The sequence below is a fragment of the Manihot esculenta genome, chromosome 7 (genome assembly GCF_001659605.2).
Source record: "Manihot esculenta cultivar AM560-2 chromosome 7, M.esculenta_v8, whole genome shotgun sequence".
Taxonomy (NCBI): Eukaryota; Viridiplantae; Streptophyta; class Magnoliopsida; order Malpighiales; family Euphorbiaceae; genus Manihot; species Manihot esculenta.
Genome location: NC_035167.2, coordinates 2437196 through 2464749, shown reverse-complemented (window position 1 = coordinate 2464749; position 27554 = coordinate 2437196). Strand labels below are relative to the sequence as shown.

The following is a 27554-nucleotide window of genomic DNA, read 5'->3' as shown; positions in this document are numbered from 1 at the left end:
CTAAAATTTTAATTTTCATATTTGATTCGATTTGATTTTGAATCGAACTGATCAAATGTTCAATTCTAATGAAAATAATTAGAATAATTAGATTTAAAATGTTTTAATTTATAATTAATGATTCTAATAAAATTTTGAATCATGAAATTTTTGTCTTGTTTTAATTGTCCTTACTAATTTCGCAGTATTAATAATGTTATCTTTTTGGTCAAGATGATGATAATTATAAATATATTAATATAACTATAAACAAAAAAAAATCAATTAATATGATTATAGTTTAATTATTAAAGTAATGTAATATTCTCTTTTATCATTACACATCATTTCATTTATTTGAATTTTATTTTTTATATATTCTCAAAATTGTAAAAAATATAAATTAATCCTCTTACAATCCAAAATTATGTTAAGTGATAAAATTATAGTTATTTATTTTATTATATTTATTCATTTACCGAAAATTCATTAGCTGTCTGATTGCGACTTTCATCCAAAATCGTCGGATTAGAATTCTATATAATAGCTAGTACGAAACTATTAAATAATTTAGATTAATAATTTTGAATCAAGTAAAACGTGGATTCAAAAATTATTTAAGCCAGTTTAGATTGAACTGTTTTAATTGATATTAGAACCACTCTGGTCAAATAAATTATACGAAGCTAGTATGTTTACGAGAAAAAGGCTACCTGTAAGAGACGAAATAAAACCGCTCGAGATATCAGCGAACTACAATACCCAATAGTCCAGTCCTGTTTAACAATTATAACTAATTCAGTTGCGATGAAAACATTACAAATTTAGCAGGACCGATTATAAAATCAGTTTTTTCTGCTTGCGGTTTGCGGCTTGCAGCTTCCGTCAGCATCATCGGATTATAATAGATAGCACGAAACTATTAAATAATTTAGATTAAATTATTTTTAGCTAAATAAAAAATTAGTCTAAAAATTATTTGGACCAGTTTAGGCCGTACTGTTTCATTCGAGATCTTTATTTTATTTATTAAAAAATTTAAATAAATTTAATTAAATCTCTATATTTTTTAAAAAAATTAAATAAGTTTAATTTTTTTTATCAATTAAATATCTTTATTTAAGGGTAAATAAGTTTTGATATAATATAATAATATTTTAAATAATAAAATATTACTTTATAATTTAAAATAAAAAATTAATATTTTAATTAACATAAAAATACATTGAAATAGTAAATAATTTTTAGAATTACAAAAATAATTATATGTTTTAAAATAATTGAGTTATTTTTAAAAAATTCACCATTGAACAACTGAGCTAAATGCATGATTTATCTCATTACAATTTTTATTAAAAAAATAATTTATTAAATTTAGATTAAATTTAACTCTCTAATAAAAAATAATTTATTAAATTTAACTCCTTCCGAAACTACCTCATACTAGAGATAAAAAAATATATTATAGGTCAGCATTCGATAAATTCGATTTAAAATTGAGTCGAATCGAATAAGTTAAAAATTAAAATTTTAATATTCATAAAAATTAAATTAATTTTAATAGAAATTGAACCGAATCGAACTGATATCATTTGATTCAATTTAATCGATTGAATTTTTTAATAAATTTTTTACTTTGTACATCTTAATTTTAATATTTTAAAATTTAATTAAAATATTTTAAAATTTAAATAAAATATTTTAACTTTAATTATAGTATAATTTTTTTATATTATAAAAAATAATATATTATTATCAGTTGAATTCAATTTTTTTAATTTTTTTATTAAAATTAAACTGAATTAAATTGAATCGAAATATTTAAAATTAAAAATTAAATTAAATTAAAATAAATAAAAAATTAAAATAAAATTTTAAATTAATTATTAGAGTTAATATGAATGAGAAAACTATGATAATATATTAAATTTGAATTATATTTAATTTATTTAAAAATTAATTTAAAAATAAAAAGTGTATAAAATTTTTATAAAGACATATTATTATAATTTCAAATTAATATAAAATTTAATATAATTTAATTTACAAATTTTATAAAAAAAATTTTATATAATTTTATTTTAAATTTATAATGAACCGATTTACAAGGAAAGTGGTGGTCGGAGTAAACAAGTTATTTGAAGCAAAGAAAAGGATGGAATCATGGATGTTTCCCTTCTAATACAGTAAGCGGGATCAGCTCTTTATGGTCCACCTAATCAACTGTTTGCTTTGGACCACTGGACTCTCTCATTAATAATCTTTGTCTTTGGTTTTTGTCAACCAATTAAATCCCAGCACAACCTAATTCTACACCTTTTTTTTTTTTTTTCTTCTTAACTAAATTTTAATTAATAAAGTATTAATTTATTAAAAATTTATATTATATTTTAAAATATTCAATCGGATTTTTTACACTATATTTTATAATATTTTTAAAGCCTTTGAGAATGACACGCGAGTACAAGAGGAGTGAAATCGGTTAAATTTAAGAGGCTCTAGTATTCGATTTAAATTAAAAAAAATCGATTGAATTGAATTAATTTAAAATTTTAATTTAATTTTTTATTTATTTTAATTTGATTCTATTTTTAATTTTAAAAATTTTAATTATTTTGATTTGATTCGATTTTAATTAAAAAAAATTAAAAAAATTAAATCGAATCGATTAGTGAGAATAATATATTATTTTTAAAGAGATTATATTATATTAATGTTAAATATTTTAATTAAATTTTAAAATACTAAAAATAAAAGAATTATTAAAAATTTAAATCAATTAAATCAAACTGAATTAAATCGAATCAGATCGATTCAATTCGATTTGATTTCTGATCAAAATTAATTTAGTTTGATTTTTATAAATACTAAAATTTTAATTTTCAGTTTATTCAGTTCGATTTTAAACCGAATCGACCGATTACTGATCTAGTTGGATCCTCTAATTTCTTTATAAATCTTATAATAAAATAAAATAAAATAATAACTTTTTTAATCAAAATTATAATAAATAATAAATTAAATCATTCATTGTTTCTTTTTAAATCAATTTTAATAGTGAGTTTTAGGGAGATTAAATAGTTTTTTTTTTCTTAAAATAATTTATAAAAAGGAAATATTGATGGTTGGATCAAAGATTTGAATAGTAGATGGAAATCCTAAACCTAATTGGATTGAAATTGATGGCATGGGCTTAAGTTCTAATAATAGAATGTTGATGGGTGAGGCCTGGGCCGGGTTGATCCAAACACAGCCCATAAATATTGATGCTGTTTTTTTTTAAAATTGACTAATAATTTTTTTATATTTATTTTTTAATAATAATAATTAAAAAGAATAATAAACTAAGTGGTGGGGACCCAACAACCAGCTCAGACTTATCTCTCGTCAGAAGGCCTTTTCTTTGACAAAGACACTCTTCGTGCTTTTCCTTTCTTCAATAATTTTCCTATTATAATTTCTCCTTTTCATACCACCTTTATTCTCTGCATCTACTCTTTTCTTTTTCTTTTTCCTTTCATTCCCCAAGAAAAATTAACCCACTTTCCCTCCAAACAAACAACCCTCCCGTCCTCTCTTTCTTTCTCAAACCCCACCAGGAATTTCTCTCTTCCCAAACAACAACAAGAAAACATCCAAACATGGCAGACTTTGACTATCAAGATCTTCTACAGGCCACTGATGGATTCTCTCCATCAAGACTCATAGGCAAAGGAAGCCATGGATCAGTCTACAAAGGAATACTTTTCCAAGAAAATAAAGTTCTTGCAATCAAGAAACCATCCATTGGTATTGATCATGTCTCTAATGACAACTCCAAGAAGCTCGACAACGAAATATTTATATTATCATCTCTACGTGATCGAAGTCCATACATCATTGGTTTTCTCGGAACGAGTCATGACTCAGCTGCAGCTTCTAGCGAGGAGAAGAAGATTATCAATAATAGAAAGCTTCTTGTCATGGAGTTCATGCCCAATGGTTCACTTCATGAAATGTTGCATGGAGCTCAAACTCCACCTTCTTGGCCAAAACGTGTAGAGATCGCTCTCCAAATCGCTAGAGCAATACAAGTCCTCCATGAAAGCAAGCCTTTGGTTATACATAGAGATATCAAATCAACTAACATTTTGTTCGACTCAAATTGGAATGTTAAGTTGGCAGACTACGGACTCGCAGTACTGTCACGAGCCGACTCATCAAGTCACCAGACGATTCAACCCGCCGGCACGATAGGCTACATAGATCCTTGTTACACAACCCCAAGCAAATTGAGTACCAAAAACGATGTGTTTAGTTATGGGGTGGTTTTATTAGAAATCATAAGCAGCAGAAAAGCCATAGACGTCTCAAAGGGACCAGCTTCAATAGTAGAATGGGCAGTACCATTGATTCAAAAGCAGAGATTACCCATTAAAGAAATCTGTGATCCAAGACTTGGGTTGCCTCCATACATGGAATCCACGATAAGAAACTTGCTGAATTTGGCTGTACGTTGTGTGTCCTCCAAGGAAGAAACTCGCCCATCAATCAGTGAACTCATTATGGGAATGGGTAGCCATTGCTTGGTTGAAAGAGTAAACATAGCACCAAACCCCAGAAGCTGGACAAGCCTTGTAAGGAGTTTGATTGTGATGAGAAAGAAAAGAAGATTATCAAAGAAATGGCAGGGAAAATGTGAAGAATATAGTGAGATTTCAAAAGGGAAGATTTTGTTGAGGGAGATATTGGCTGATATTACACTGAAATGAGTTGGAGATGATAAAGAAGTGAGTGAGTGAACTCGAGTGAGTCAAATGGGAAATGGGTTTTGGATTAAATAATGAAGAGATGAAGCTGCAGAGAATGGAGTCCAAACAGAAGATTCCCAAATGTTTGTGGGTGAGGAATATAACAAAGATTGATTTGATGGGTTGTCATTCTATTGTGATGTTACAACTCTGCTTTCTTTTCCTTTATTATCCTTTTATTATTTGTATAGGATATTCTACGTATAATTATTTAATACCAATTTTTTTTTTTTTTTTTATAACAATTTCTTTCTTCACTTTATTATTGTGTATTTATTTATTTTTTAAATAAGGATTGGGTTTGAGAAATTGAATTTGAGTTGAATTTAACTTTGGCTAAAAAATTAAATCAACTGCTTAATATTTGGTTTGATAAAAGCTCCATCAGCTTTATTATTTATTTGATTCGTTAAAATTCATGATTTTAACTAGTTTTTGAGTTTATGGGAAATAATATTAATATTGGAAGAGATCATGTTGAAACTATGCATAAATCAAATTTAAATTTTTTAAAGTTCAGCTCTACATAATTTAATTATATTTTTAAAATTTATAAATATTTAAATCGTTAAAATTTATGAATTTATTTTTTAAAAGTTTACGAAGTAATTTATATATATATATATTTAATTAATTAAAATTATTTAATTTTAAATTAAAAATTATATGAAATTCAATTTATATATAAATAAATTAAAAACCTCCACATAATCCCTTACCCATAAATTAACTAAATCAAAATTAACTTTTTTTTTTAATTTATGTATAAAATCTAACTAATAAAATGGACTAATTTTAAATTCCTAAAAACTAGAATAAAGATTTTCATTTTGTTTACTAGTGGTCTCATTTATTATTATTATTATTTTCAAATTAAAAGAAAAAGATAGAGAAGTATATTCCGCCTGCAGTGGTTATATCCACAATTGTGTTGGACATTTTTAGCTATTTCTATAATTAAAATTGTGTGAAATTTAATTGAATTTTATATAGTTTTTCTTTAATATAATTTTAAAATTAAAATTTATTTCCTGTTAATTTTTAAAGTATTCTTAAAAGTAAAGTATATATATATATATATATATATATATATATATATATATATATATATATATATATATATAATTATGCATATAATTTCCTATTATAAAAAAAATCTTGTTCATCATATATGTATAATTAATTAATTAATTAATAATAATAACAATTAATAAAATATAAATTTATTAATAATATATTAATAAAATCAAAATAAATTAAGATATTAGCATATATTCTTGTAGAAAAAAAATTTCACTTTATTTAACTTATTCAAATAATAAAAGTTTAAAATAGACTATCGATTGTTTAGACATATCTATTATTTTTATTTAATATTTATAAAATAATATAAAAATTAAAAATATAATTATTTATATTCAAATAATTTTTAATCATTTATTTTGAAATTAATAATTTTTTTAATTATTTATTAATTTTCAATTATTTATTTAATTGACTAGTAAAATGAATAATAATTGAAAAAAAAAAATTTATTACAACATTTTAATCCATAGGTAAATTTTATGAAATTTATTTTAAATTTTATGAAAACTTGAAAGAATTAATTTTAATTATAATTAATTTTATAAAATTTAATTTTTAAAATTAAATTTTAATTTCTTTTTAAATTAAACACACAAAATATGAAATTTAATTCAATTCTACACAATTTGAAAAATTAAAATTGAACTACTATAAGAATTAAATAATAATTTTTTAAAAATATTTTTAAAATTAAAAGGTAAATGAGAAGAAATTATTCATAAATACAAGGCTAATTTATGTACATTTTACTCAAATGTAACAATCAGATTAAAAACAAAAATCGAATATAGAAAAAGCTATTTCTACGTTTTACCTTTATCCTAATTTTTCATAATTGAAAACCTAACCCTAGTTTCACCTAAATCCCAATTATTAACCCTAAATTTCCCACATATTCACATATCACAAGCCTCGAACGAGGCCTAGGTCGATGGAACGCAGTTCACTCGCAGTTCATCCGAGCAACGCCCTTTTGTCAAATCCAAGGCTCCTGCAGTTAAATGGTTAAACCAATGGTAACTAATTTTCAATTTTTAATATTTTATTTTTTTGTTAAGCATTGTTAGCATTTCTATTATTGTTTAATTATAGTTGTTGACTGTCAAAAATCTGGAGGAAAATTGAAGGAACAAAAAGAAAGTATGATGTTCTAAATTTTATTTTTATGGTGTTACCGGTTCTGTAGTGATAAAGAGAAATCCTAATCTGAGCTAAGTGTATTTTCGTGCATTGAGAACATCCAAACAGAGCGTTTAGACCTAAAAAATTGGTTGATTTTGAAGTATTCGGAGTTTGAACTTCTGGGTTACTGTTAGTTGAATGGAGTTTTTACGGAGTCATTTTATTGAAGTTTGCTTTTAGCTGTTTGTTTGGTTGGAGGGATAACTCAGAGAAAGGAAAAGAAAACAGGAAGGCATAATTTTTTATTTTATTTTATTTTAAAGTTTGATTTTAGGTCCAGTTGAAAAACCATAAAAAGAGTAAAAGAAAGAAATCAAAGGAAAAAACGAAAAAAAGAAGTGAGAAGGCATGCACCCTCAGATTTGCCATTGAAGGCTGATGGTTTGGAATCCTTGATTATGGAAAAGAAACATGTCTATATCATACGATTGTAAAATATTTTATTAAACCATGACATGAAGGCTAAGTGTGCCTTTCAAATGTAAATTATTAGTTCACCTGTCTGTTTCTTCCAGTTTTATATGTTATTGTCTGGGAATTTCTGATACATAGATGTTCTTAATCCCTGACATCATGTTACTAATGGTTTGAATGTGTAGGAAAACGTAGCTTATGAACATACTTGTATTATTTTGTGATTCAATCTGTGTCTTTTATCTTTCTACCATCTCTCGTCTTCTCTCTATTTATTTTACATTTTTAATCCGCCAACTAGAAATTTGAGTTCTTTTGGCAGTTTTTCTGTCAAGCAGTGTATCAGATCGCGCATCAAACAATGAATAAATTTGGTATAGCTACATAATAGCTAGGTTAAAATAACTAAATAATTTGGATTAACTATTTTGGGTCAATTGGATCTAAAAGTTATTTAGGTCAGTTTTATCCAGACTGTTCTATATAACTTGTCGTGTAATGATTGTTCGACATTCTAATTTGTTTCTACATCATGCTGATAATCTGACCTATTCCTTTTTAGTGTACCCCAAGATGTTGCAACTGGTGGGAAGTCTTCTTTTTTCAAATGGGTAAATGGTTCTTTTCATCAGATTTACTTTTCTCTTCCTGTTGTAGTTTTGAATTTTAATTGTCTTTTGCTTTCTTCATTCTAACAGCATATAGTTTGGATTATTGCCACTTCTTTTTAAACAATGTAAACTTGGGATTTGATATTCTGGGTCCCATACAGAGCTTTTCTGTTGGAATTTTGACTTTAAAATATGAATTTTTCTTAACTCTTCTTGTTGCTGTTACAAACAGGGACCAATGAAGGTTTTGAAAGAGAAGGTGCAAGAACCATCTGCACCAGAGCCAGAACAAACCTGCAGTTTTGAAAGGTGTGTATAAACCTTTACCCTCCATTGACATTGATTCATTTTGCAAGAAAAGAATTTAAATAAATTATTACAAAATCGTGTATGATTTTATTTTCTTTAAAAAATGAAAATTTTATAAGTTAAAAAGAAATGAATTTCTTCCATTCCAAATCCTCCATTTCGAATCAAGAATTTTGCAAGAATTCAATTCAATCGATTTCTTTATAATGATTCTCTTATTTGGAATGATGGAATTCAATTTTTATTTAATTTAAAAAAATTTTCATTTTAAAAGAAGTAAATTTCTTGCATGATTTTTCAAAAGTTCATTTGAATTTTTTTATACAGCGTTACTACTATTTGATACACAATGATCTTTTGAATAGAGCAATTACTGCATGAGACAATTAGTCGAATCAGGAGGTTGATGAAGATGATTATGCTAAGCAGAGGCTGTCAAGGCTGAGGTTGAAGATGCCCTCTTCAAAATTCACACAACTGAAAGGTTCAAGTCCATCTGGTGCCAATTTGAATGGGGTTAAAAAAATCTTGGCCAGTAAGAAAAGAAACCAATGAGGAAGAAGATAGTGAAGGGACAGAGGAGGAAGATCATGACAATGCAGAGGATGGTCGGAGGTATAGCAAAAACAATTACCAATGGACGGAATATGAAGACTGAAGAGTGAAATACAGGAGAGGGTGCTTTAATTTATTATATATAAAAATATTTTTTTAGAAAAATACTTGTTTCATTGTTTAATTTTCTTTAAAAATAATTAGATTTTTTGAGATTACAAAATATTTTCTGTTTATTATATTTCGGAGTGTCAAAATTATAAAAAAAAATGTTGAACAATAATTTTTTTTTCAGACAGAAAACGGAACCCACGTTTAGACAAAAATTTTCTGTTTGGAGGAAAGGAAAAATAGGCCAATTTTCCATTTTCATTCCATGCACGCTCACACGTCCTCTTCACCCGCCCATTAATTCCATGACATAATAATATCATCATGTTTCTCTACCTACGCACAAAATAAAAAACTCTCAAAAATAAATAATTAAATATTTATTTTCATACCCAAAAAATTAAAAACTTATTATTATTATTTGTCAAAACATATTTGGAAAATGGATTAATCCTAGGCCTAATCCCTTCCAGCAGGCGTTTTCTTTCTTTGAGGCTTCCAGGGTTCGCTGTCTTTGCCAATTATTTTTTTTTTTTTATTACGTTTGACCAACAACTCATTGGCTCTGTTTTCTTCGGTTTCTCTTACCAACCACACCACAAATGGCACGAAGTGTCTGAAATTCATATCCCCACTCTCAGAAAATAGAAGCTTTCTGACGATAGCAAGCTTTTCTCTGGACCACATTACAAGAAACTGAAATGTAAAGGCCAACAAGAATTTAACCTTATCTATTCCTCAGTAAAAATGTAAAAGGTTAATGTCTCATATTGTGCAAGTTTATTACATGTATAGTAATTATGTTCATGGTTTGTTCAGTGAAGATTACTTCTTTCATGTGTTTTTTTCTTTTTTTTATTTATTCATAATGCTTATTCTATATAATCGAGTTTAATTCTAACTCTTCCAATCATTAAAATATTATTGTCGGATTTATAATTCTTATTCTGTAATTAATTGAGTTTATTTCTAACTTTTATAGTTATTTTTTCAGATTCAGAGTTTAATTTTAACTTTTAATAATTATTATGTCTTTATATTTATTTTTTTCGTATTCACTTCACTTTCTATGTAATATTTTTATTCTCCTTACTCTTATATGATCGTAATTTAATTAATTCTGACATTTTATTAAATTATATTCACCTTTAAATTTCATTTTAATAATTTTATACTTACTTTATTTTTCAAAAATACTTTGGCATTTCTCTTATAATTAAACTTGATTTACATAATTTTTCTATTTAAAATTTACTCTATTAATCTAAATTTTAGCTAAACATGGATGAGACTATTTTCTAGTGATTTCATTTAGATTTTACCAATAAATTAACATTTTCTAAACAAAATATAATATCACAAAATATAAAAAAGCAGTAAAAAATTCATTAAGATTCCCTAATACAAATGTCAAGCCCATGTAAATCTTAAACAAACCATTTTTAACTTTCACCAATCTTTTCCACTGTATAAAGAGCAAGCATTTTCCACAACAATCACAAGAAACAATCAGAAAATCACTCTTCTCTAAGCTTTAGCTTTTGCAAGAAACCCACACACAGAGAGCTTCAAAAATGGAAGCCACAGTAGTGATAGTGGGGGCAGGGCCTGCAGGCTTAGCTGCTTCTGTTTGTCTTTTAAAAATTTCCATTTCTAATTTAATCTTAGAAAAGGAAGATTGCTGTGCTTCTCTGTGGAGAAAAAGGGCTTACAATAGATTAAGCTTACACTTAGCTAAATCTTTTTCTGAGCTACCTTACATGCCTCACTTGCCCACAACTCCAAAATTTATGCCCAAAAGAGAGTTCGTGAGATACTTGGATTCATACGTATCAGAGTTTAATTTACAACCTAGTTATAATCGATGTGTTGTGTCTGCTGCTTTTCGAGAAAGTTCAAAGAAATGGTTTATTGAGGCAAAAACTTAGTTTCTGGAGAAAATGAACATTATGTTGCTAAATTTTTAGTGGTAGCTACAGGTGAAAATGGTAGGCCTTTTTTCCCTGCGATTCCTGGATTGGATAGTTTTCCAGGAAAAATCGTGCATTCTAGTGAATACAAATGTGGGTCTGGATATGAAGATAAAGAAGTTCTGGTTGTTGGGTCTGGGAATTCGGGAATGGAAATTAGCTTTGATCTTGCCAACCATGGTGCTTATGCTTCTGTTGTTGTTAGAAGTCCTGCAAGTTGTTTAATTTTCCTTCATTTTCTCTCACTTTTTCTCCTTTTGCATGTTTAATTTCCTTACATGCATCTTTCTCGTGGTGATGACATGCAAAGTTGGCAGATTTTTGGAAGTACTTGTTAGTTGTTACGTGGACTCCATGCATGCTAATGACTAAGGGAAATCTCTCTTAAATACAATGAATCTGGTCTGGGTAAGAATTTTGGTAGTACAGACATTAAGTTGATTACTTTGATTTTGCAGGTTCATATGGTTACAAAGCAATTGATCTATTTAGGAATGGTGCTATTAAAGTACCTTCCAATGAGTCTTGTGGATGCTATGGTCACCTTCTTCTCAAGAATGAAGTTTGGTGATTTGTCAAAGTTTGGAATTCATCGACCAAGCAAAGGACCATTCACTCTTAAAATTCTAACAGGACAAACTCCTGTTCTTGATGTTGGAACTCTGGATAAGATTCATTCTGGAGAGATAAAGGTAAAATTAACAAGAAAAAAAAAATATTAAGACATTAACTAATGATTTTCCTTACGTTTAAAAAATATGAAAAATATTTCATAATATAGTTGTTTTTAATGAAAAGTGATGATCTGAAATTCAAAAAATAGGATTTACAAAGCGTTCTGTAAGTTTAGTCTGAGAAAATGATGTTTTTCTCCTTTTATTCCTTTGACATGTAGCGGTCTTACTCTCATTGGGCCATCTGTCTCTGCTATACTGATACGGACTTACGAGAGTATCAAATCTCTGTCCCATGCATGACGGCCATTTAATTCTGTACTGACACGCATGCTGGAGGACCCACCAGCCGGATGGGCTAACCACATTCCTTCTTCTGGACTAGGTTGGGAGAGGAGATAAAAGGCTGAGCTTAGAGGAGGTCTGATCATTGGGCCGAAAAAGGCAGGGCCGGCCTGATTGAGAAATCTACATAGGGCACGGTCTTAAAACTGAACGGGCTGGACCTGGCTCACACGGAAAATCTTAAATCTTTCAAGTCATGGGCTGTCATCGTGAGCCTAACCCTGGTCCGAGATAGTGAAATCCAGCGGTCATCAAAAATCTTCCAACCATACAAAAGGATGATTCATTTTCTTTATACCTTATCTCAAATTACAATTCAATTTATATGACTGATTAATAAGAGTTATGTAATATTAGTAGATGGATATATTAGAAAAATACAAAGTAAAATTTATTATTTTGTTATATTAATAACTATATATATATTTGATTTATATGAAAAGAAAAATAAATTATGAAATTGAAGTAATATATAAAAATAATAAAAAAAATAGTTCACAACCAAGTATGACTTATTTATATTTAGTCCCTAAAATTTTATTGTATATACATTTAACACCTTGTAAAGTTGGCTAATATTTCTTTTAATATAAATCCAAGTATGAATTAATTGGAGTGGCCATGCATTGGTCCTTTCATAGATTAGTTTCTCTTTTATTACCAAATTTAACACTGGACGCTTGAACTGCCCTCTTCTGACCAAACAAAAAAAAAACTGCCCTCTTGTTTCAGACAAATTTCTCTTACGACAACAGACAAAATCACTGCAATAATGACAAAGTGTTCATAAATATAATATTATCGCATAAGAATTTAAAAAACGTTGGAAATTAATTCAAAATGTTTGAAGATTTATTATAAATTAGCATATGTTTAATTTTAGCTTAATTAGTTGGATTTCATTTGGTTAGTTTCTGATGACCTCGTATTCTAAAGAAGAAAATAGCAGACCGACCCATCAATGTGCTTTTTGACCCGTGACTAAAACAGACCGGACTGACTCCAGACTTAGATCCATCAGGAGAGAACCTAGCTTGAGTGACGTGACAGAAATTAGAGTAGACCTAGTTATCCCATGACTTTATCAGCATGCGCACCAAAAAGAGAATTAAATGACCACTTAACAGGATAGCATGCACACCAAAAGATAATTAAACGACTGCCTAACAGGACACCAGTACGTATAGGTATGTGCGACAGAGACAGATGGCACTATAGAAAGATATCGATTATGCATTGAATAAAGAGAAAAAAGAATAAAGAGAAATACATGACCCCTCAAACCAAACTTAAACATACTCTTGTAAATCCTATTTTTTCTAAATCTCATAACATTAGTTTCTATTCAGATTTCTTAGATCTTGTATTTTGATTTCATGAACTGAATCTAGATAAGAGAAATCCCAATTCGAAAATAAAAGAGAGCAAAATCACTTGTTTAGGTAGAATATTTCTCAACTTTGAGTCTTCATAAAATACATGCAAATCTCTCATTACAGTCTTATATATGCTGTAAATGCGATTCTGTTCTTGTCTTAAAGGCAACTTGAATGCAATTGTTGCTCTTTCGGACCTTGTTTTAATGAACTTTGAAATGCAATTGAACAAGAAAAAGAACTATTGCAGTTACAGTATTCCACACATTCTTCATGTAGCTAAGTTGCAGCAAATACATTCAGTGCAGAAGCCAGTCTTCCGTCTCCACTTCATTATGGGAGGAGGCCATTTTCGTTCTCACGAGTTCAATAATTGAAACATGTCTACGTCTGCCAGAGGATTTGTCTGCATGACAAATGCAGCACAATTTCTTCTGTTAGGAGACGATGCCCTGACAATCCCGTTTTGACACATAAAATTCCTGATGTATTAAGTTAATTGACTAGCCGACTGGCAAATCTTTAGAGTGTAGAATATCAAGTTGGTCATGTGATCTAAGGGATATAATGGATGCAAAGAGAGTAATGTTGGTAAATTAAAGACTACTGACCATCAAGTTTCCAGTCAAAGCAACCAGAGCGAAAGGGTGGTGCTGTGGTGGTGATCGTGATTCAGCGGTGGAAGCTGCCACAAGGATAACAGAAATGGAGCCAACTGCATTCCGGTGAGAATTCAAATTGAGCTTCCATTTCCCACCTATATAAGAGTTCCCAGGCGTCCTTCACATAATCCTTTCCATTTGCAGCTATCTGTGACAACAAAGAATTGAGTCGGTCTACATATCAGAACAAGTTGAGCATGTCCTATTCATCAAGAATTGTTTGTAAAAAAATTTCAAAAGCATCATGGAGAAATTTGATGAATTCATAGTGTTAAGAATCGAATAATCACATAATCAAATAATAAATACAAAAAATAAACAACACACAGATTAACTAATTTGACTACATCTATAGCAGCTCAGAAGAAGAAGACAACAAAGATTAGAGATGCACAAAAGAACAGACAACAGAAGAAGACAACAAAGATTCCATCAACATGAGAGAGTGAAATATAATAATGAACCACATAAGACATTCGATTAAAGGAATAATACCTGGACTTATCTCTTTTCAAAGCAGAAAAATTGAACAGTGCCACAGATCTCTCAAACAATTCATCATCTCCGTGCTGAATCTTATCTCAAATCTATTTGTTGGATGCGCATGGCATCAGAGTTTGAAGAAACACAATGTCTAAAAATGTCTGAAAGACGTGAGGCTTCAGAGTCTCCCCATATGTGCATCTCAGATTCTTGAGTGTAATGATGAAAAGAAGGCAACCAAAATGGAAGTAGCAAGTCACCATCATCCAGAAAGAAACTTGTATGTGTACCTGAACTTTGGCCTCTTTTACCTTTGATTAGCAATCATTCCAGATCTTGCTTATCATGAAAATCAACCCTCCCAAATCTAATTCTTCAACACCTTGCTTCTTATCTCAAATATTTACCACAATATGCAATCATGAAATGTGAAGCTCCCCATCCAGATGAGCCTCAAGCAATCTAATTTTGGCACCAAGTCACATAGGACATTATAAGCAACAAATAGTGATTTGTGGTAGAGAAGTCGAAATGCTACGAATGTTCCCCACAGTAGATGTTGTAACAATGAATGCGACTGATGATTGCTCGAGCTTCATTTATGATTTTATAGCCTCTAACTTATTGTTCAAATTAAGACATATCACTGTTTTAACAAATTGAGCTAATAACTTACTAGGTCATACGCCATATATTTTGTATCATCTTTCAATGTCGCTTCGATTTCGACTTCTCAAAGTGACTGGGCAGCTACCTTGAATTAGAACTCCTCCAAAGGCATAGTCCAACCAAACTCTAATCATGCTCCATCATGTTTGCTAACGTAAGAATTGGACTTCTAATAGTCTTGAATATTCCAATCCTCTATTTAGAAGATCGATGAAAGGCAATCTTTTGAGTATTGTTGGACGAACTGACAATAATAATCGACAAATTTAATGAATGATCGAAGTTCTTTGATGCCAATTTTGGATTAGCTTTCACTTTGGATCGCATATTTTGACTTGATGATATAATGTTCCAAAAGGTACTTTAGTTATAAACTATGTAATGTTCAAGGCCTAAGCATTGCATATACTCATTTTCCTTATTCCATAATCCTTTTCATATCAAAATTTCCTTTTAACATCCATAACAAAACCAACACATTATTGTCTAACTCGATATCTTTCGAAAATAATGTACAATAGCTCTATAACAAAACTAACACAACCTTATCTAACTTGAAGTCTTTGGAAAACATTGCGCAATAGCAAATTAATTTGTTGCACATTGCACAATAAGCAAAGCATTGTGTGCAAGGCATCACTTCATATGAAGGAAGATGATGATAACTCAACCTAAAACATTGAAGGATACCAATGCTATAATCTTGTAGCTCTCATTCCAAACATCATCTGGAATGACCAAACACTTCTTTGGAGACAAGTATGTTAAACTCATGTGAATTTTCTTGCCTACACCACCCATGCCCATTATCGAAAACAAGGAAGCTCAAATTATTTGCTTCATAACTCATCAACAATTCAAATACCACGTCCTCATCCTTTTCCTTTCCACAGATATTAAGCTCCCTCACCAACAATGATGTTGAAACTCTTATGCACACTCTATTGGAAACCCCTTCAATGGCCAACCTCAAATACATAGTCGCAATTTCCTCGTATATAGCAGCCATATCCCTTAGTTAACTTGAGAAAAATTCTGCATATGTAAAAATTTTAAAATCAAAGGCTTAAGGAAAGAAGAAGCATAACTTCTAAGCTTCCACATTATAGACAATATTGTCCGAGGAATAAAAACAAGAGTGAGACCAAATTTTTGTGCTCATCAAATAATATTGTTTTGCAAAATTGGTCGTTTTTATGCAAACATATTATAAAGAAAGAAAAGAAATTTTAGGAAAGGCCTTACAATGGTAAAGATCTACAAAGTTCATAATAGATCTTATCATGAACAGTGATTTTAAAGTTAAAACAACAAATCAGAAAACAAATCTAGAAGTCAGAGGCCATTTTATAAGTTACCTTCACCTCTCTTTCTTTCTCCTTTCAGTTGATTACCCAAAAATCTTGGGAGCTTGACTTGGCTGTGTAGAAAAACCAAATCAGTTGATGTGTTCAAATTCTCAGTTAAAAGAAATCAAGAAGCAAAAAAATAAAATAAGCAAATTAGCGAGGAGAATAAACATTACCCATTAGAAGAATAGAGATCTATAGCGCTGAGCCACTGATTGAGAAGAAAGTAGATTGGAAATAAGAGAGAAGACGAAGGATTGAGGAGGAAGACTCTGTATTTCTTGGCAAAGACGAAGACTTTAAAGAAGCAAGATTAGACAATGACCTTTATTTATTTACTTACTTTTTGGAAAGATAATAGATTTCTATGATTAAGTTGGCAGGAAAAGCACGAGGCTCAGTCCACTGGCTCTTGGCCCAAAAATGAAAACAGATAACCTAGCTCAACACCCAAGCCCCTCACACTTGTCTTACTTTAATCTTATATTGGGCTCCAGTAGCTTGATCAATCTCCATATAAAAAGCGATGGTGGCACCACTTCTGAGACCCCAATGACGAGCGAATGCATACCAGCCCTTGGAGAATACAGGCTTCAGCAGCGTGTTCCTGGTTTTGGTAGTGCAGGCAAAATTCCAAGCATTCCCTTCAATATCTGCCACCAGAAACTCTACCTTGTTGCCACTGCCGGAAGGTGGCAACGCCGCGAGACTATAATCTGGTACTTGTAAACCCTTGTCGATATCTATGGAGGTGAGTTTCTTAGAGAAGATCTCCATTGATGATATGCTTGGAGAATGGATGGATATGTTTAGGCCTCAGACGTGGACGAGGGGGCATTTATTTTATAACCAGTTAATGAAAGATTATCTGAAAAAGATTATCAAGAAATTTCCATTGTTCATAGTATCTACAGTTAGGGTCAACATTCGGTGATTTCGGTTAAATTAAATTAAATTAAATTAAATTAAATTAAATTAAATTAATTAAAAATTAAAATTTTCATATTTATAAAAATTAAATTAAATTAATTTTAATTAAAAATTAAATTAAATTAATTTTAATTAAAAATTAAATTAAATTAATTTTAATCAAAAATTAAATTAAATCAAATTAATTCAACTCGATTTAATTCAATTTAATCGATTTAAATTTTTAATAAATTTTTTATTTTTTATTATTTATTTTTAATATTTTAAATTTAATTAAAATATTTTAATTTTAATATAATCTAATTTTTATATTATTAAAAATAATATATTATTATTATTAATTAATTTAATTTTTTAATTTTTTATTAAAACTAAATTAAATTAAAATTTTTAAAATTAAAAAAATTAAATTAAATCAAAATAAATAAAAAATAAATTAAAATTTTAAATTAATTTAATTTATTAATTTTTTCAATTTAAATTAAATATTTATCGTTGCCGTTAATCTTATAAAAAATCTTTATAAAATAATAATCTTATTATTACATGTGCATGTGTTACGTGTACAAGATGATATCAGCAGATTACGTAATGCTAACGACGTCGACTTGGCTTGTCATGCCATTACCAAGAATGGCAAGATCTTCTCATCTTTACTGTATATATTGGTTTTTGACAATTTTAGTATTTGAATTTTAGGGATGGGTTTAATTTCTTATTAAAAAAGTAATTAATTATTATTTATTCAAGAAAAATTATTATTTATTTATATATATGCATATGAAAATAAATTTAATAAGTGTAAAATTAAATATTTTCTATAATTTTTGTCTATTATTTTTATTATTCTAAAATTACTTTTTTTAATCAAAATTATTCTAAAATTATTATTCTCTCTTCTTTTTAAACATATGATTAATATATAAATTGATTAATATAAAATTATTTTATTTTTTAAAAAATAATTTTTCATTAATTATCAAAATCTCTTTTATTATTTAATAAAATTTAATATTAAAAATAAATATCTTTTAAAAAATATTTACAGCATTAACTATTTTTAAGTGATATGAAATAACTTTTAAATAACTTATAAATTTTTATAAAAAATATTTAAAAAAAATATATACTTTCAAAAAAAAATTGACCATCTACTAATTTTAAATTAATATAATACTTTATATTTAAATTGCTATAATAAGTTAATAATAATAATGGTTTGTGAACCGTACATTTTGTGAAGCTTAGCTGCTTCTGTCCCATATCCGCGGATTCAGATTAATCCAAATCGTATATAATAGTTAGCACGAAATTATTAAATAATTTGAATTAATCATTTTGAATTAAGTGAAAAGTAAATTTAAAAGTTATTTGGGTTAATTTAGATCGAAATATCAAAGTCACCCTAAATCAAAAAGAAAAATTATACAGAACTATAGGATCTGTGAGAAAAGGGTATCCAAAAGTCTGATCCTGATTTAATAATTGTAACTGCTTCCATCCTACATCAGCGGATTACAACAAATCCAAATTATATATAATAGTCATGATTTCACATCGATGGATTACGTAAAATTCAAATTATATATAATAGTTAGGAAGAGACTACTAAATAATTTGAATTAACTATTTTAGACTAAGTGAAAAATAAGTTCAAAAGTTATTTAGATTCATTTGAATCAGATTGTTTCATATTTTAATTCCGTATTTTAATATAAATTAATAATTTATTTACTGTTTTTGCAATACATACACGTACAATTAAAATTAAAATTTTATTAAATATAAAATAAACTATTTATTAAAATATATTATGAGAACCTACTTCTACATTATATGTCATAGCAGCAGTAACATCACATCAACGCAGCCCAAATATCCTTACCAAATAGTCTGATTTTTCTCTCAACCTTAATTTTGATTCTATCTCCATTAGCCTGATCATTCAAGCTTGGTTCCTCGAGAAAAATGACCTTGTCACCGACTCTAATGTCTCCATATTTAGCAAACTCAAGCCACCCAATTGAAAGAACATGTCCCAGTTCTTCATTTCTCTGAATAGAGCAGGGAAATATCCATTCTTGCCCACAATCATCATGAACATTCATGTCCATCTCCCAGTGGACGCCATCTTCAAAAGGTTGAAGACTCAGAGATGTTGGAATCAATAAGCTTTTCTCAAGATCAGCTCTTGTTATTAGCTTTGAGAAGAGCACTGTCGACATGCTTGGTCTCGGGAAACTTGAACAACACAAGAGTTGCTTAATTTTAGAAACTAGATAATAACACGTACGTGCATTAGATTTATATACTGATTGATGGGCAAAGTGATTTGCCCCTTTTTCGTTAAAAAGAATCATTTATAGAGAAACTCTTACGCGTTTAGGTTTGTGTTCACTGCGTGGAAAAGTTTCAAGAGCTTCCAAGAAGATGGGATATCTTTATAATAAGTTTTTTTTTTTCTTTTTAGCAAGTATGCAGAAAATTCATTGTTGAAATATGAAAATTAATGATATATGATAAACTGTATACTATATTTAAGGTCATAAATTTTATGGAAATAATTATTATATTTTTTTTATATTTTCTCTAAATATATAAATATATAATATTTTTTAATATATTTCATTTAAAAATTTACAGAAAAATCAGAAAAATCTAGTTATTATGGAGCGAAATTATAAATCACATTAAATTTGTGTGTTTCTTATTATCCATATTTATTTTTTTGATAGTGTGTTATTCAATTCTTAATATTCATGATACTTATTATTATGTAATTTTTATAATTTCGAGTTTTTCTTTTATCCATATATAAATTTAAATCGCAAAATATTATAGATTTCACATATGTATTGTTTTCCTCCTATCTATTCAACTGAATAATGCTTGTGTTGGAGGATGTGGAACCAAATAGAGAGTATAAAGAAAGCAGAAACTATAACGTGCCATGGTGATTTCACATAGGATATTCTTATTAAATTTTGAACATTTTTTTTTTCTATTCCCCCTCTGCTTGATTTGAGAATTTTCTCTGAAGTTTCCTTGACCTTTGCTTCTTCGAGTTCCGCGGGGTTTCCATACATTAGTAGAAGATTGAAAGACTAGAGGGAGACCTCTATCTGCATGGTCGTAGGTTTGACTCTTCCCCGCATGGTGGAAATGTATTGTTTGGTGGTAATGATGCTTATATAGAAGGCCTGTTATGGTTGCTGTTTGTTTCCTTTTCTTTTTTGTGTGTTTTGGGTATGGTTGTTTGCAGATTTAGAGAGCTTTCCTAATATAGGTTTCGGAGGTTTTCAAGCAACAAAAGAGCAATGGTGGCTCACGGAGCTGTGCGTCCATATCGTTTTCCTCGCTGGCTTTTGTTGATTCGGGGCAATTTATCCCTAAACCTAGGTGGTTTGGTGAGGTGGTGGGATTGAAGATGCTCTTACCTCTCTTTAAGTAACCTGCTTTCCACTGTTTTTCAATCGAATTAAAGGCGTATGTGCTTGTCTTAGCCACTAGCTACACACTCCAAAGTTGAGTTTTCTTGGCTATGTGTACTTCTTCTCCCTTCTTCCTCGATTTGTTTTGCAAGGGCTTTATAGGTTGTTGTAATAGGAATTTTATTCTTATCATCTTAGTTTTGCCAGTAACAATGACTGACTCTTCCAACGTTAGGGTGCAATTCTTTCAGTAGGATAAATTCAGATTTTTAGAGCTAACTACTATATTTTAAGGTTTAGAAAATGGTATCTGATAGTAATTATTAAATTGTTACCTTAATATTATTTAGGTAACAGTTTAAAATTATTATAAATAAAATTTAATTTTTTACTATACATAATAATATACTTTAATAAAATGTGCATTTTATATTCAGTAAAATTATAATTTTAGCCGTAATTTTTATTTGCTGCAAAGAAATGATTAAAACCACTGTTGTATATTTAGCAGTAGAAACAGATGTAGCGGTTTTCAAACCGTTACTATTGAATTATGATAACAGTTAAAATATTTAAGATAACAATCTATAACTACGGTCTATTTTTACAGTAGTGGCCTTATTTCTTAATTGATTTTTTTACTTATTTTGTGAATCTTAAAGTGAAAAAATTATAACTAGAAGCAAGACGATAATATTTTATTCTTGATAATGAAACAGTGTGGAGAGGTCGACCTGCAGAGAAGCAAGACAATAACATGTCCTACATCACAAAAGTCTATGATCGGATTTTGCGTTTTTCTCGGACCCTTTCTTATTTCCTAAAAAACAAAAAAGCAGACCACTATTAGTAGATTCTCTGTGGAGGCCGAATACAGAAGCATGGCTTCTACGGTCTGTGAACTCCAATGGATAATATACCTATTGCAAGAATTTCAAATCAAACCTCAACTAATCATTCCGCTTCATTGTGATAACAAGGCGACCCAATACATTGTTGCCAACCCTGTCTTCCATAAAAGAACTACGCATTTGGAGATCAATTACTATGTTGTTCGTAATCAGTTTGCAAAAGAATTCATCTCCACCATGCATGTCTCCTCCAAAAATCAAATTGCAGATCTTTTATTGTTGGGTGCTTCTGCATTTCACCATCTCCTATTTAAGATGCGACTTTCTTCTTCGGAACCGTCTTCATCTTATGAGAGGAAGAAAATATTATAACTAGAAGCAAGACGACAACATTTTGTTCTTGATAATAAAATGGTATGGAGAGGCTAACCTGCAGAGGAGCCGACCTAGAGACAGACATGTGCGAAGAGGCCAACCTTCATTTTCCTCTTTCTCTTCTTTCTTTCTTCTCCGTGTACAGTACACCTGTTATATATTATCATTTATTCTTTTTCCATTAGCTGACACCAAATTAGCTGGCTATTTCTTTATGTTATTCATTTTAGAATGATCCATCAACCTATATATAATAGTGTGCGTGCGAAAATCAATAACAAATCCCATCATTCTTCCATAAATTTTTTTCTTTACATAGAGACCATTTAAATTTTGTATTTCTTCAAACCTTGGCCTATACCTAATTGTATTTGGATTTAGATATTTAATTCTATGAATGAAACATCATTTAACTATGAAGGAAAAGAAAAAGAAAATTAACCATTTATTCATGTTGCTGAAGTAAATACCATTGAAGAATAGAAATTTAAGTATATTCTAACAGTTTGCTGAAGTAAAATAATGCAAATTAAACAATAGAAATTTAGATTATTATTATTCTTATTACAACTACTACAAAGATGATGTATAAAAACGACATTGAATATTACTATTATTAAAGAGTTGACCTATATATATTTCGCCATTTTAAAAAAAAAATTTATATATATTTAGAGAATTTTATTAAAATGTTATTGAGATTAATAAGGAGAATGCATGTTGAAAGCAAAGAGCGAATGTTGATATGAAGAGTATAAATAATTTTATTTTATCTATACCGTAAAAAAAAAAAATATTTTCGTAAATACACTAGAATTACGGTTTGAGAATTGTATACACTTTTTTCATCGTAGTTAAATTTTATCTATATTTTACTTGTGTATATAGACCTGATGATCGAATCATATTAAATTTTATTTATTTATTTATTTATTTTTTCTTATATTATGATTTATGAATGTTTGTTTTAGTAACTCTCAATAATGACTTATTAGAATTCTAAATTTATGCTATAAATGTTCAAATTTTGTCATATTGATTAAGAAATCATGTTTGAAATCTATAGCTAGAAGCTGCAAATCAACAGTTCATAAAGTGGACATGATGCAGTTTTAAGTCATTATCACAATAATTAAGAAATTGGAGCAAAAAATCTAAAGATCATTGTCAAGCAAATTAATAAACTGCCAGTCATGAACTGCCAGTCGCCACCCAAATGCATGGACTAATCAAATATAATTAATGGTTTTGAAAGCATGTCTTGTAGTTAACTCATTTTTCTATGAAATTATCCATTAAGAATTTAATTAGGAGAAAATTTTGTCTAGGTGATCTTCTCATGAGGTTGATACTAAAAATGGAGAGAGAGAGAAATGGAGTTGTTCATTTCTAAGGTTAGGGTCAATTTCAGAGGACCACATGCACGCAAACACTTTAGAAAATTAAAACTTGGTGATGAAGTTTCTTGAGACATGACATGATTGCTACCCATTTCAACTTTTTTTTTTTTTTTTTCAAATTACTTCAGCTTCTATTCTTGGGCTATGAGATAAACATAATTATCAGTCAAAGATCCTTTTTGGGTATCTTTAGAATGTTCCAGGTATTTTTAAAATTTGGTTTTACATATAGAATCATCCAAGATTGTTGATGGTATTGCATTGTGCACATATCAGAAGGAAGCAAATCCAAACACTCAAGCTAAGTGATAATCTGATTAAACCCTTTTCAGTTCATTTCTTTTTCTTGGTCATCATAAGCAAACAAGAAAAAGAGACTACTTTTGTTTAGTGGAGTGTGTGAAATTGTCAACATTCTTTTCATCATCAGTCTTTCAATGGCCCTACTCGACAGAATTCAAATGCATTGTATTCAGCTTTTCGCAAAACTCATATTTTTGTTGGCAAAGAAAGATAAATGATAAATTTGAAAGTAGTTGTCATTCAATGTCCAAATCTTGAAAGAATCCTGGTAGTGGTCGGTAAGTCATGATCATTATTACTAACTAATTGTCTCCACATGCCGCTCACAAACATTGGATAACTGCAAAAATAATAACTTTTTTGAAGTACGATTATGATTTTTGGGTAGTCAACATTTATCGTTGATTCTCCATCCATCCACAACCAGATTCAGCGCAAGCATCTACTTAGAAAATCCGTTGATAAAGAAAGATACACGACAGAAATCATACCATGTGGTCCTCTGAAATTAAAATCCACCACCTTTCTTTAATAAGAAAAAACAATATTTCCCGAGACGAATTTTTCAGTTTTTCTTCGCCCACTAAATAAAGAAACAGAGTACTCTGTCTCAGTATAAATACATCAGACTAAGAGAAACACCTCAGTCGTCAAAGCTTATCAGCTTAATCTCCACGCAAAAACGGAGCACCTGGACATGGCAAACGGTGATATACGACTGATTAGACTCTATCATAATTTTAATTAATAATATTTGATTAAAATAAAATAATAAAATTTATAGACTATAAATAAAAAAAATTATTAAAATTTTTAAAAAATTAAAAAATTAAAAAATATCTCAAATAATAAAAAAATTTTTTTACAATAGAAAAATTCAATACGTAAAGTTTTAAAAATATTCAAAAAAATAATAAAAATATAAAATTGACTATCTCATAAAAAATTTTTAATATGTAAAATTTTAAAAATATTTAAAAAATAATAAAAATGCAAAATAAATTTTTATCTTGAATATTGTGACATACATTCGACTCTCATAACTTTTTTGAAAGTCGTGCGTCTCAAAATTTTTTTTTCGAATAGCTATTGCAAGTCTTATCAGACTTCGACTACAACAAAACTTAAATTTAATTTCAAGTTTTCCGTAAAATCTAAAACTAATTACTCTGTATCAAACAGACATTGACGGAGCCATTGTGAAAATTTTCAAATTTTTTAGGAGAAGTTAGATAGTTTTACCTGAAAGCAAAAAATCACAATTAAGTCCCTATAAATTAAGAAAGTGTATTATTTTAGTCTTTATTTCAAAATTACCTAATTAAAATATTTTATAGTTTGTAAATTCAAACTTTTCCGTCTTTCTATCAAATAAATTCTTAATGGACTTTAATATTTATGCTATTTAGTTCATATATTTTTAGCTACATTATAATATTTAATCCATATCGTTCTCTATTATTTTTTTAATTCAAAATATTTACTTCTCATTTTTAAGATTTTAATACTCCAAGTAGTAAAATTTTTCTTAAATTATTTACTAAACATCTAATTTATTTTTATACATAATTATTATTATTATGGGTACATTTAGTATGACAGTAAATGAGATTTATATACTATAACGTAATACTTAATTTTATTTAGCTATAATTAATTTTAAATTAAAATTTATGCTAAATTAATATATCATCCATTCATCTTACCTTTTTTTTCTAGTGTAACATTTGGAATGAATTATGAGATTAAATGAGTTAAATTTTAAATTTAAAAATTTAAATATAGATTAAATATCTAATATTTTAATCTCGTATATATAACCACCATTATAATTTTATTATATTATTATTAATTTTTATAAAAAAAATTTTTATCTAAAATTTCTACGTAGATTGGAAATAAGAGAGAAGATGAAGGATTGAGGTGGAAGACTCTGTATTTCTTGGCAAAGACGAAGACCTTAAAGAAGCAAGGCCATAGACAACCTTTATTTATATTGCTTACTTTTTGGAAAGATAATAGATTTCTATGATTAAGTTGGCAGGAAAAGCACGAGGCTCAGTCCACTGGCTCTTGGCCCAAAAATGAAAACAGATAACCTAGCTCAACACCCAAGCCCCTCACACTTGTCTTACTTTTATCTTATATTGGGCTCCAGTAGCTTGATCAATCTCCATATAAAATGCGCTGGTGGCACCACTTCTGAGACCCCATTGACGAGCAAATGCAAACCAGTCCTTGGAGAATACAGGCTTCATCAGCGTGTTCCGGCCGGTTTTGGTAGTGCAGGCAAAATTCCAAGCTTTCCCTTCAATATCTGCCACCAGAAACTCTACCTTGTTGCCACTGCCGGAAGGTGGCAACGCCGCTAGACTATAATCTGGTACTTGTAAACCCTTGTCGATATCTATGGAGGTGAGTTTCTTAGAGAAGATCTCCATTGATGATATGCTTGGAGAATGGATATATATGTTTAGGCCTCAGACGTGGACGAGGGGGGATTTAATTTATAAACAATTAATGAAAGATTATCTGAAAAAGAACAAAGTATCAAGAAATTTCTGTTGTTCATAGTATCTATCAATCCTATAAAAAATCTTTATGAAATAATAATAATATTATTATATGTGCATGTGTTTACGTGTACAAGATGACATCAGCAGATTACGTAATGCTAACGATATCGACTTGGTTTGTCATGCCATTACCAAGAATGGCAGGATCTTCTGATCTTTACTGTATATATTGGTTTTTGACAATTTTAGTATTTGGTTTAATTTTCTATTCAAAAAAGTAATTAATTATTATTTATTCAAGAAAATTTATTTATTTTATATATATGCATATGAAAATAAATTTAACAACAGTAAAATTAAATATTAAATATTTTATTCGTTCTATAATTTTTATTTATTATTTTTATCCTTTTAAAGTTATTATTTACTTTCTTTTTAATATATGGTTAATATATAAATTAATTAATATAAAATTAAAAATCCTTCAACTATTTTTATTGTTAAAAGTGTAAAAATACTTATATTATCCTATTTAAATAGATAATTATACTTGAACTCTTGAATTTTACTATAATTAATGGTTTTAAAATCGTTCAATAATAATTTTAAAATTTTTACAAAATATTTATAACATTAACTATTTTAATTTCAAAAAAATTAACCATTTACTAGTTTTAAATTAAAAATTAATGTAATACTTTATATTTAAATTGCTATAATAAGTTAATAATAATAGTTTGAAAATGGGTACATTTACATCCATGTTTTAGTATAAAGTAATAATTTATATATTTTTTCGCAATGGGTGTAATTAAAATTATAATTTTATTAAATATAAAATAAATTATTTATTAAAATATATTATGAAAAATTAATTTTTTAATAATAATTTTAAATTACTGTGAAATTATTCTCTTATTAATATTAAAATAACAATTTTATAATTACTTTTACAATAATGCTGCATAAACTCTAGATGTGATAATGTCTCAAAATTAAGAAATTTTAAAAAAAATCTAAAAGTTGAATTTTTTATTTATATATTGGGTCCAGACTAGAGTTTGAACTCAATACTTAGCATCACTGGAAATTCAAAAAAATTAGAACTCTATTAATAAAAAAAAATAATAAATCCACTTATTTTAGGCTTCCTCATTGCTTAACACAGGATCCATAGTGTTCA

At 28.3% G+C, this 27554-nt stretch overlaps 2 protein-coding genes and 2 long non-coding RNA genes across 5 annotated transcripts; 3 read left to right on the top strand and 1 right to left on the bottom strand.

The window, feature by feature from the left end:
* Window positions 1-3374: 3374 nt before the first annotated feature.
* On the top strand, window positions 3375-5001 carry LOC110618803 (serine/threonine-protein kinase-like protein At5g23170). Its single transcript, XM_021762046.2, has one exon. The coding sequence runs from the start codon at window positions 3621-3623 to the stop codon at window positions 4728-4730; it is 1110 nt and encodes a 369-aa protein (XP_021617738.1). The 5' UTR covers window positions 3375-3620; the 3' UTR covers window positions 4731-5001.
* A 1622-nt stretch (window positions 5002-6623) lies between these two features.
* Window positions 6624-9540, top strand: LOC110618839. Its single transcript, XR_002488581.2, has 4 exons — window positions 6624-6871; window positions 8014-8062; window positions 8295-8371; window positions 8737-9540. It is a non-coding gene; the product is annotated as an uncharacterized LOC110618839 (long non-coding RNA).
* An 880-nt stretch (window positions 9541-10420) lies between these two features.
* Window positions 10421-11818, top strand: LOC110619578 (probable indole-3-pyruvate monooxygenase YUCCA10). Its single transcript, XM_021763092.2, is given in 3 exon segments — window positions 10421-10954; window positions 10957-11219; window positions 11466-11818. Coding segments are annotated over 3 exon segments (870 nt in total). The 5' UTR covers window positions 10421-10611; the 3' UTR covers window positions 11730-11818.
* Window positions 11819-13433: 1615 nt separating this feature from the next.
* On the bottom strand, window positions 13434-17270 carry LOC110619471. 2 transcript variants are annotated; one of them, XR_002488678.2, is made up of 5 exons: window positions 16742-17270; window positions 16575-16636; window positions 14560-16251; window positions 14014-14212; window positions 13434-13884 (listed from the first exon to the last, which is right to left on the bottom strand). It is a non-coding gene; the product is annotated as an uncharacterized LOC110619471 (long non-coding RNA). The 2 variants fall into 2 exon arrangements; XR_002488679.2 differs by having other exon boundaries at window positions 13434-13854; window positions 16742-17269.
* Between the last annotated feature and the right edge of the window lie 10284 nt (window positions 17271-27554).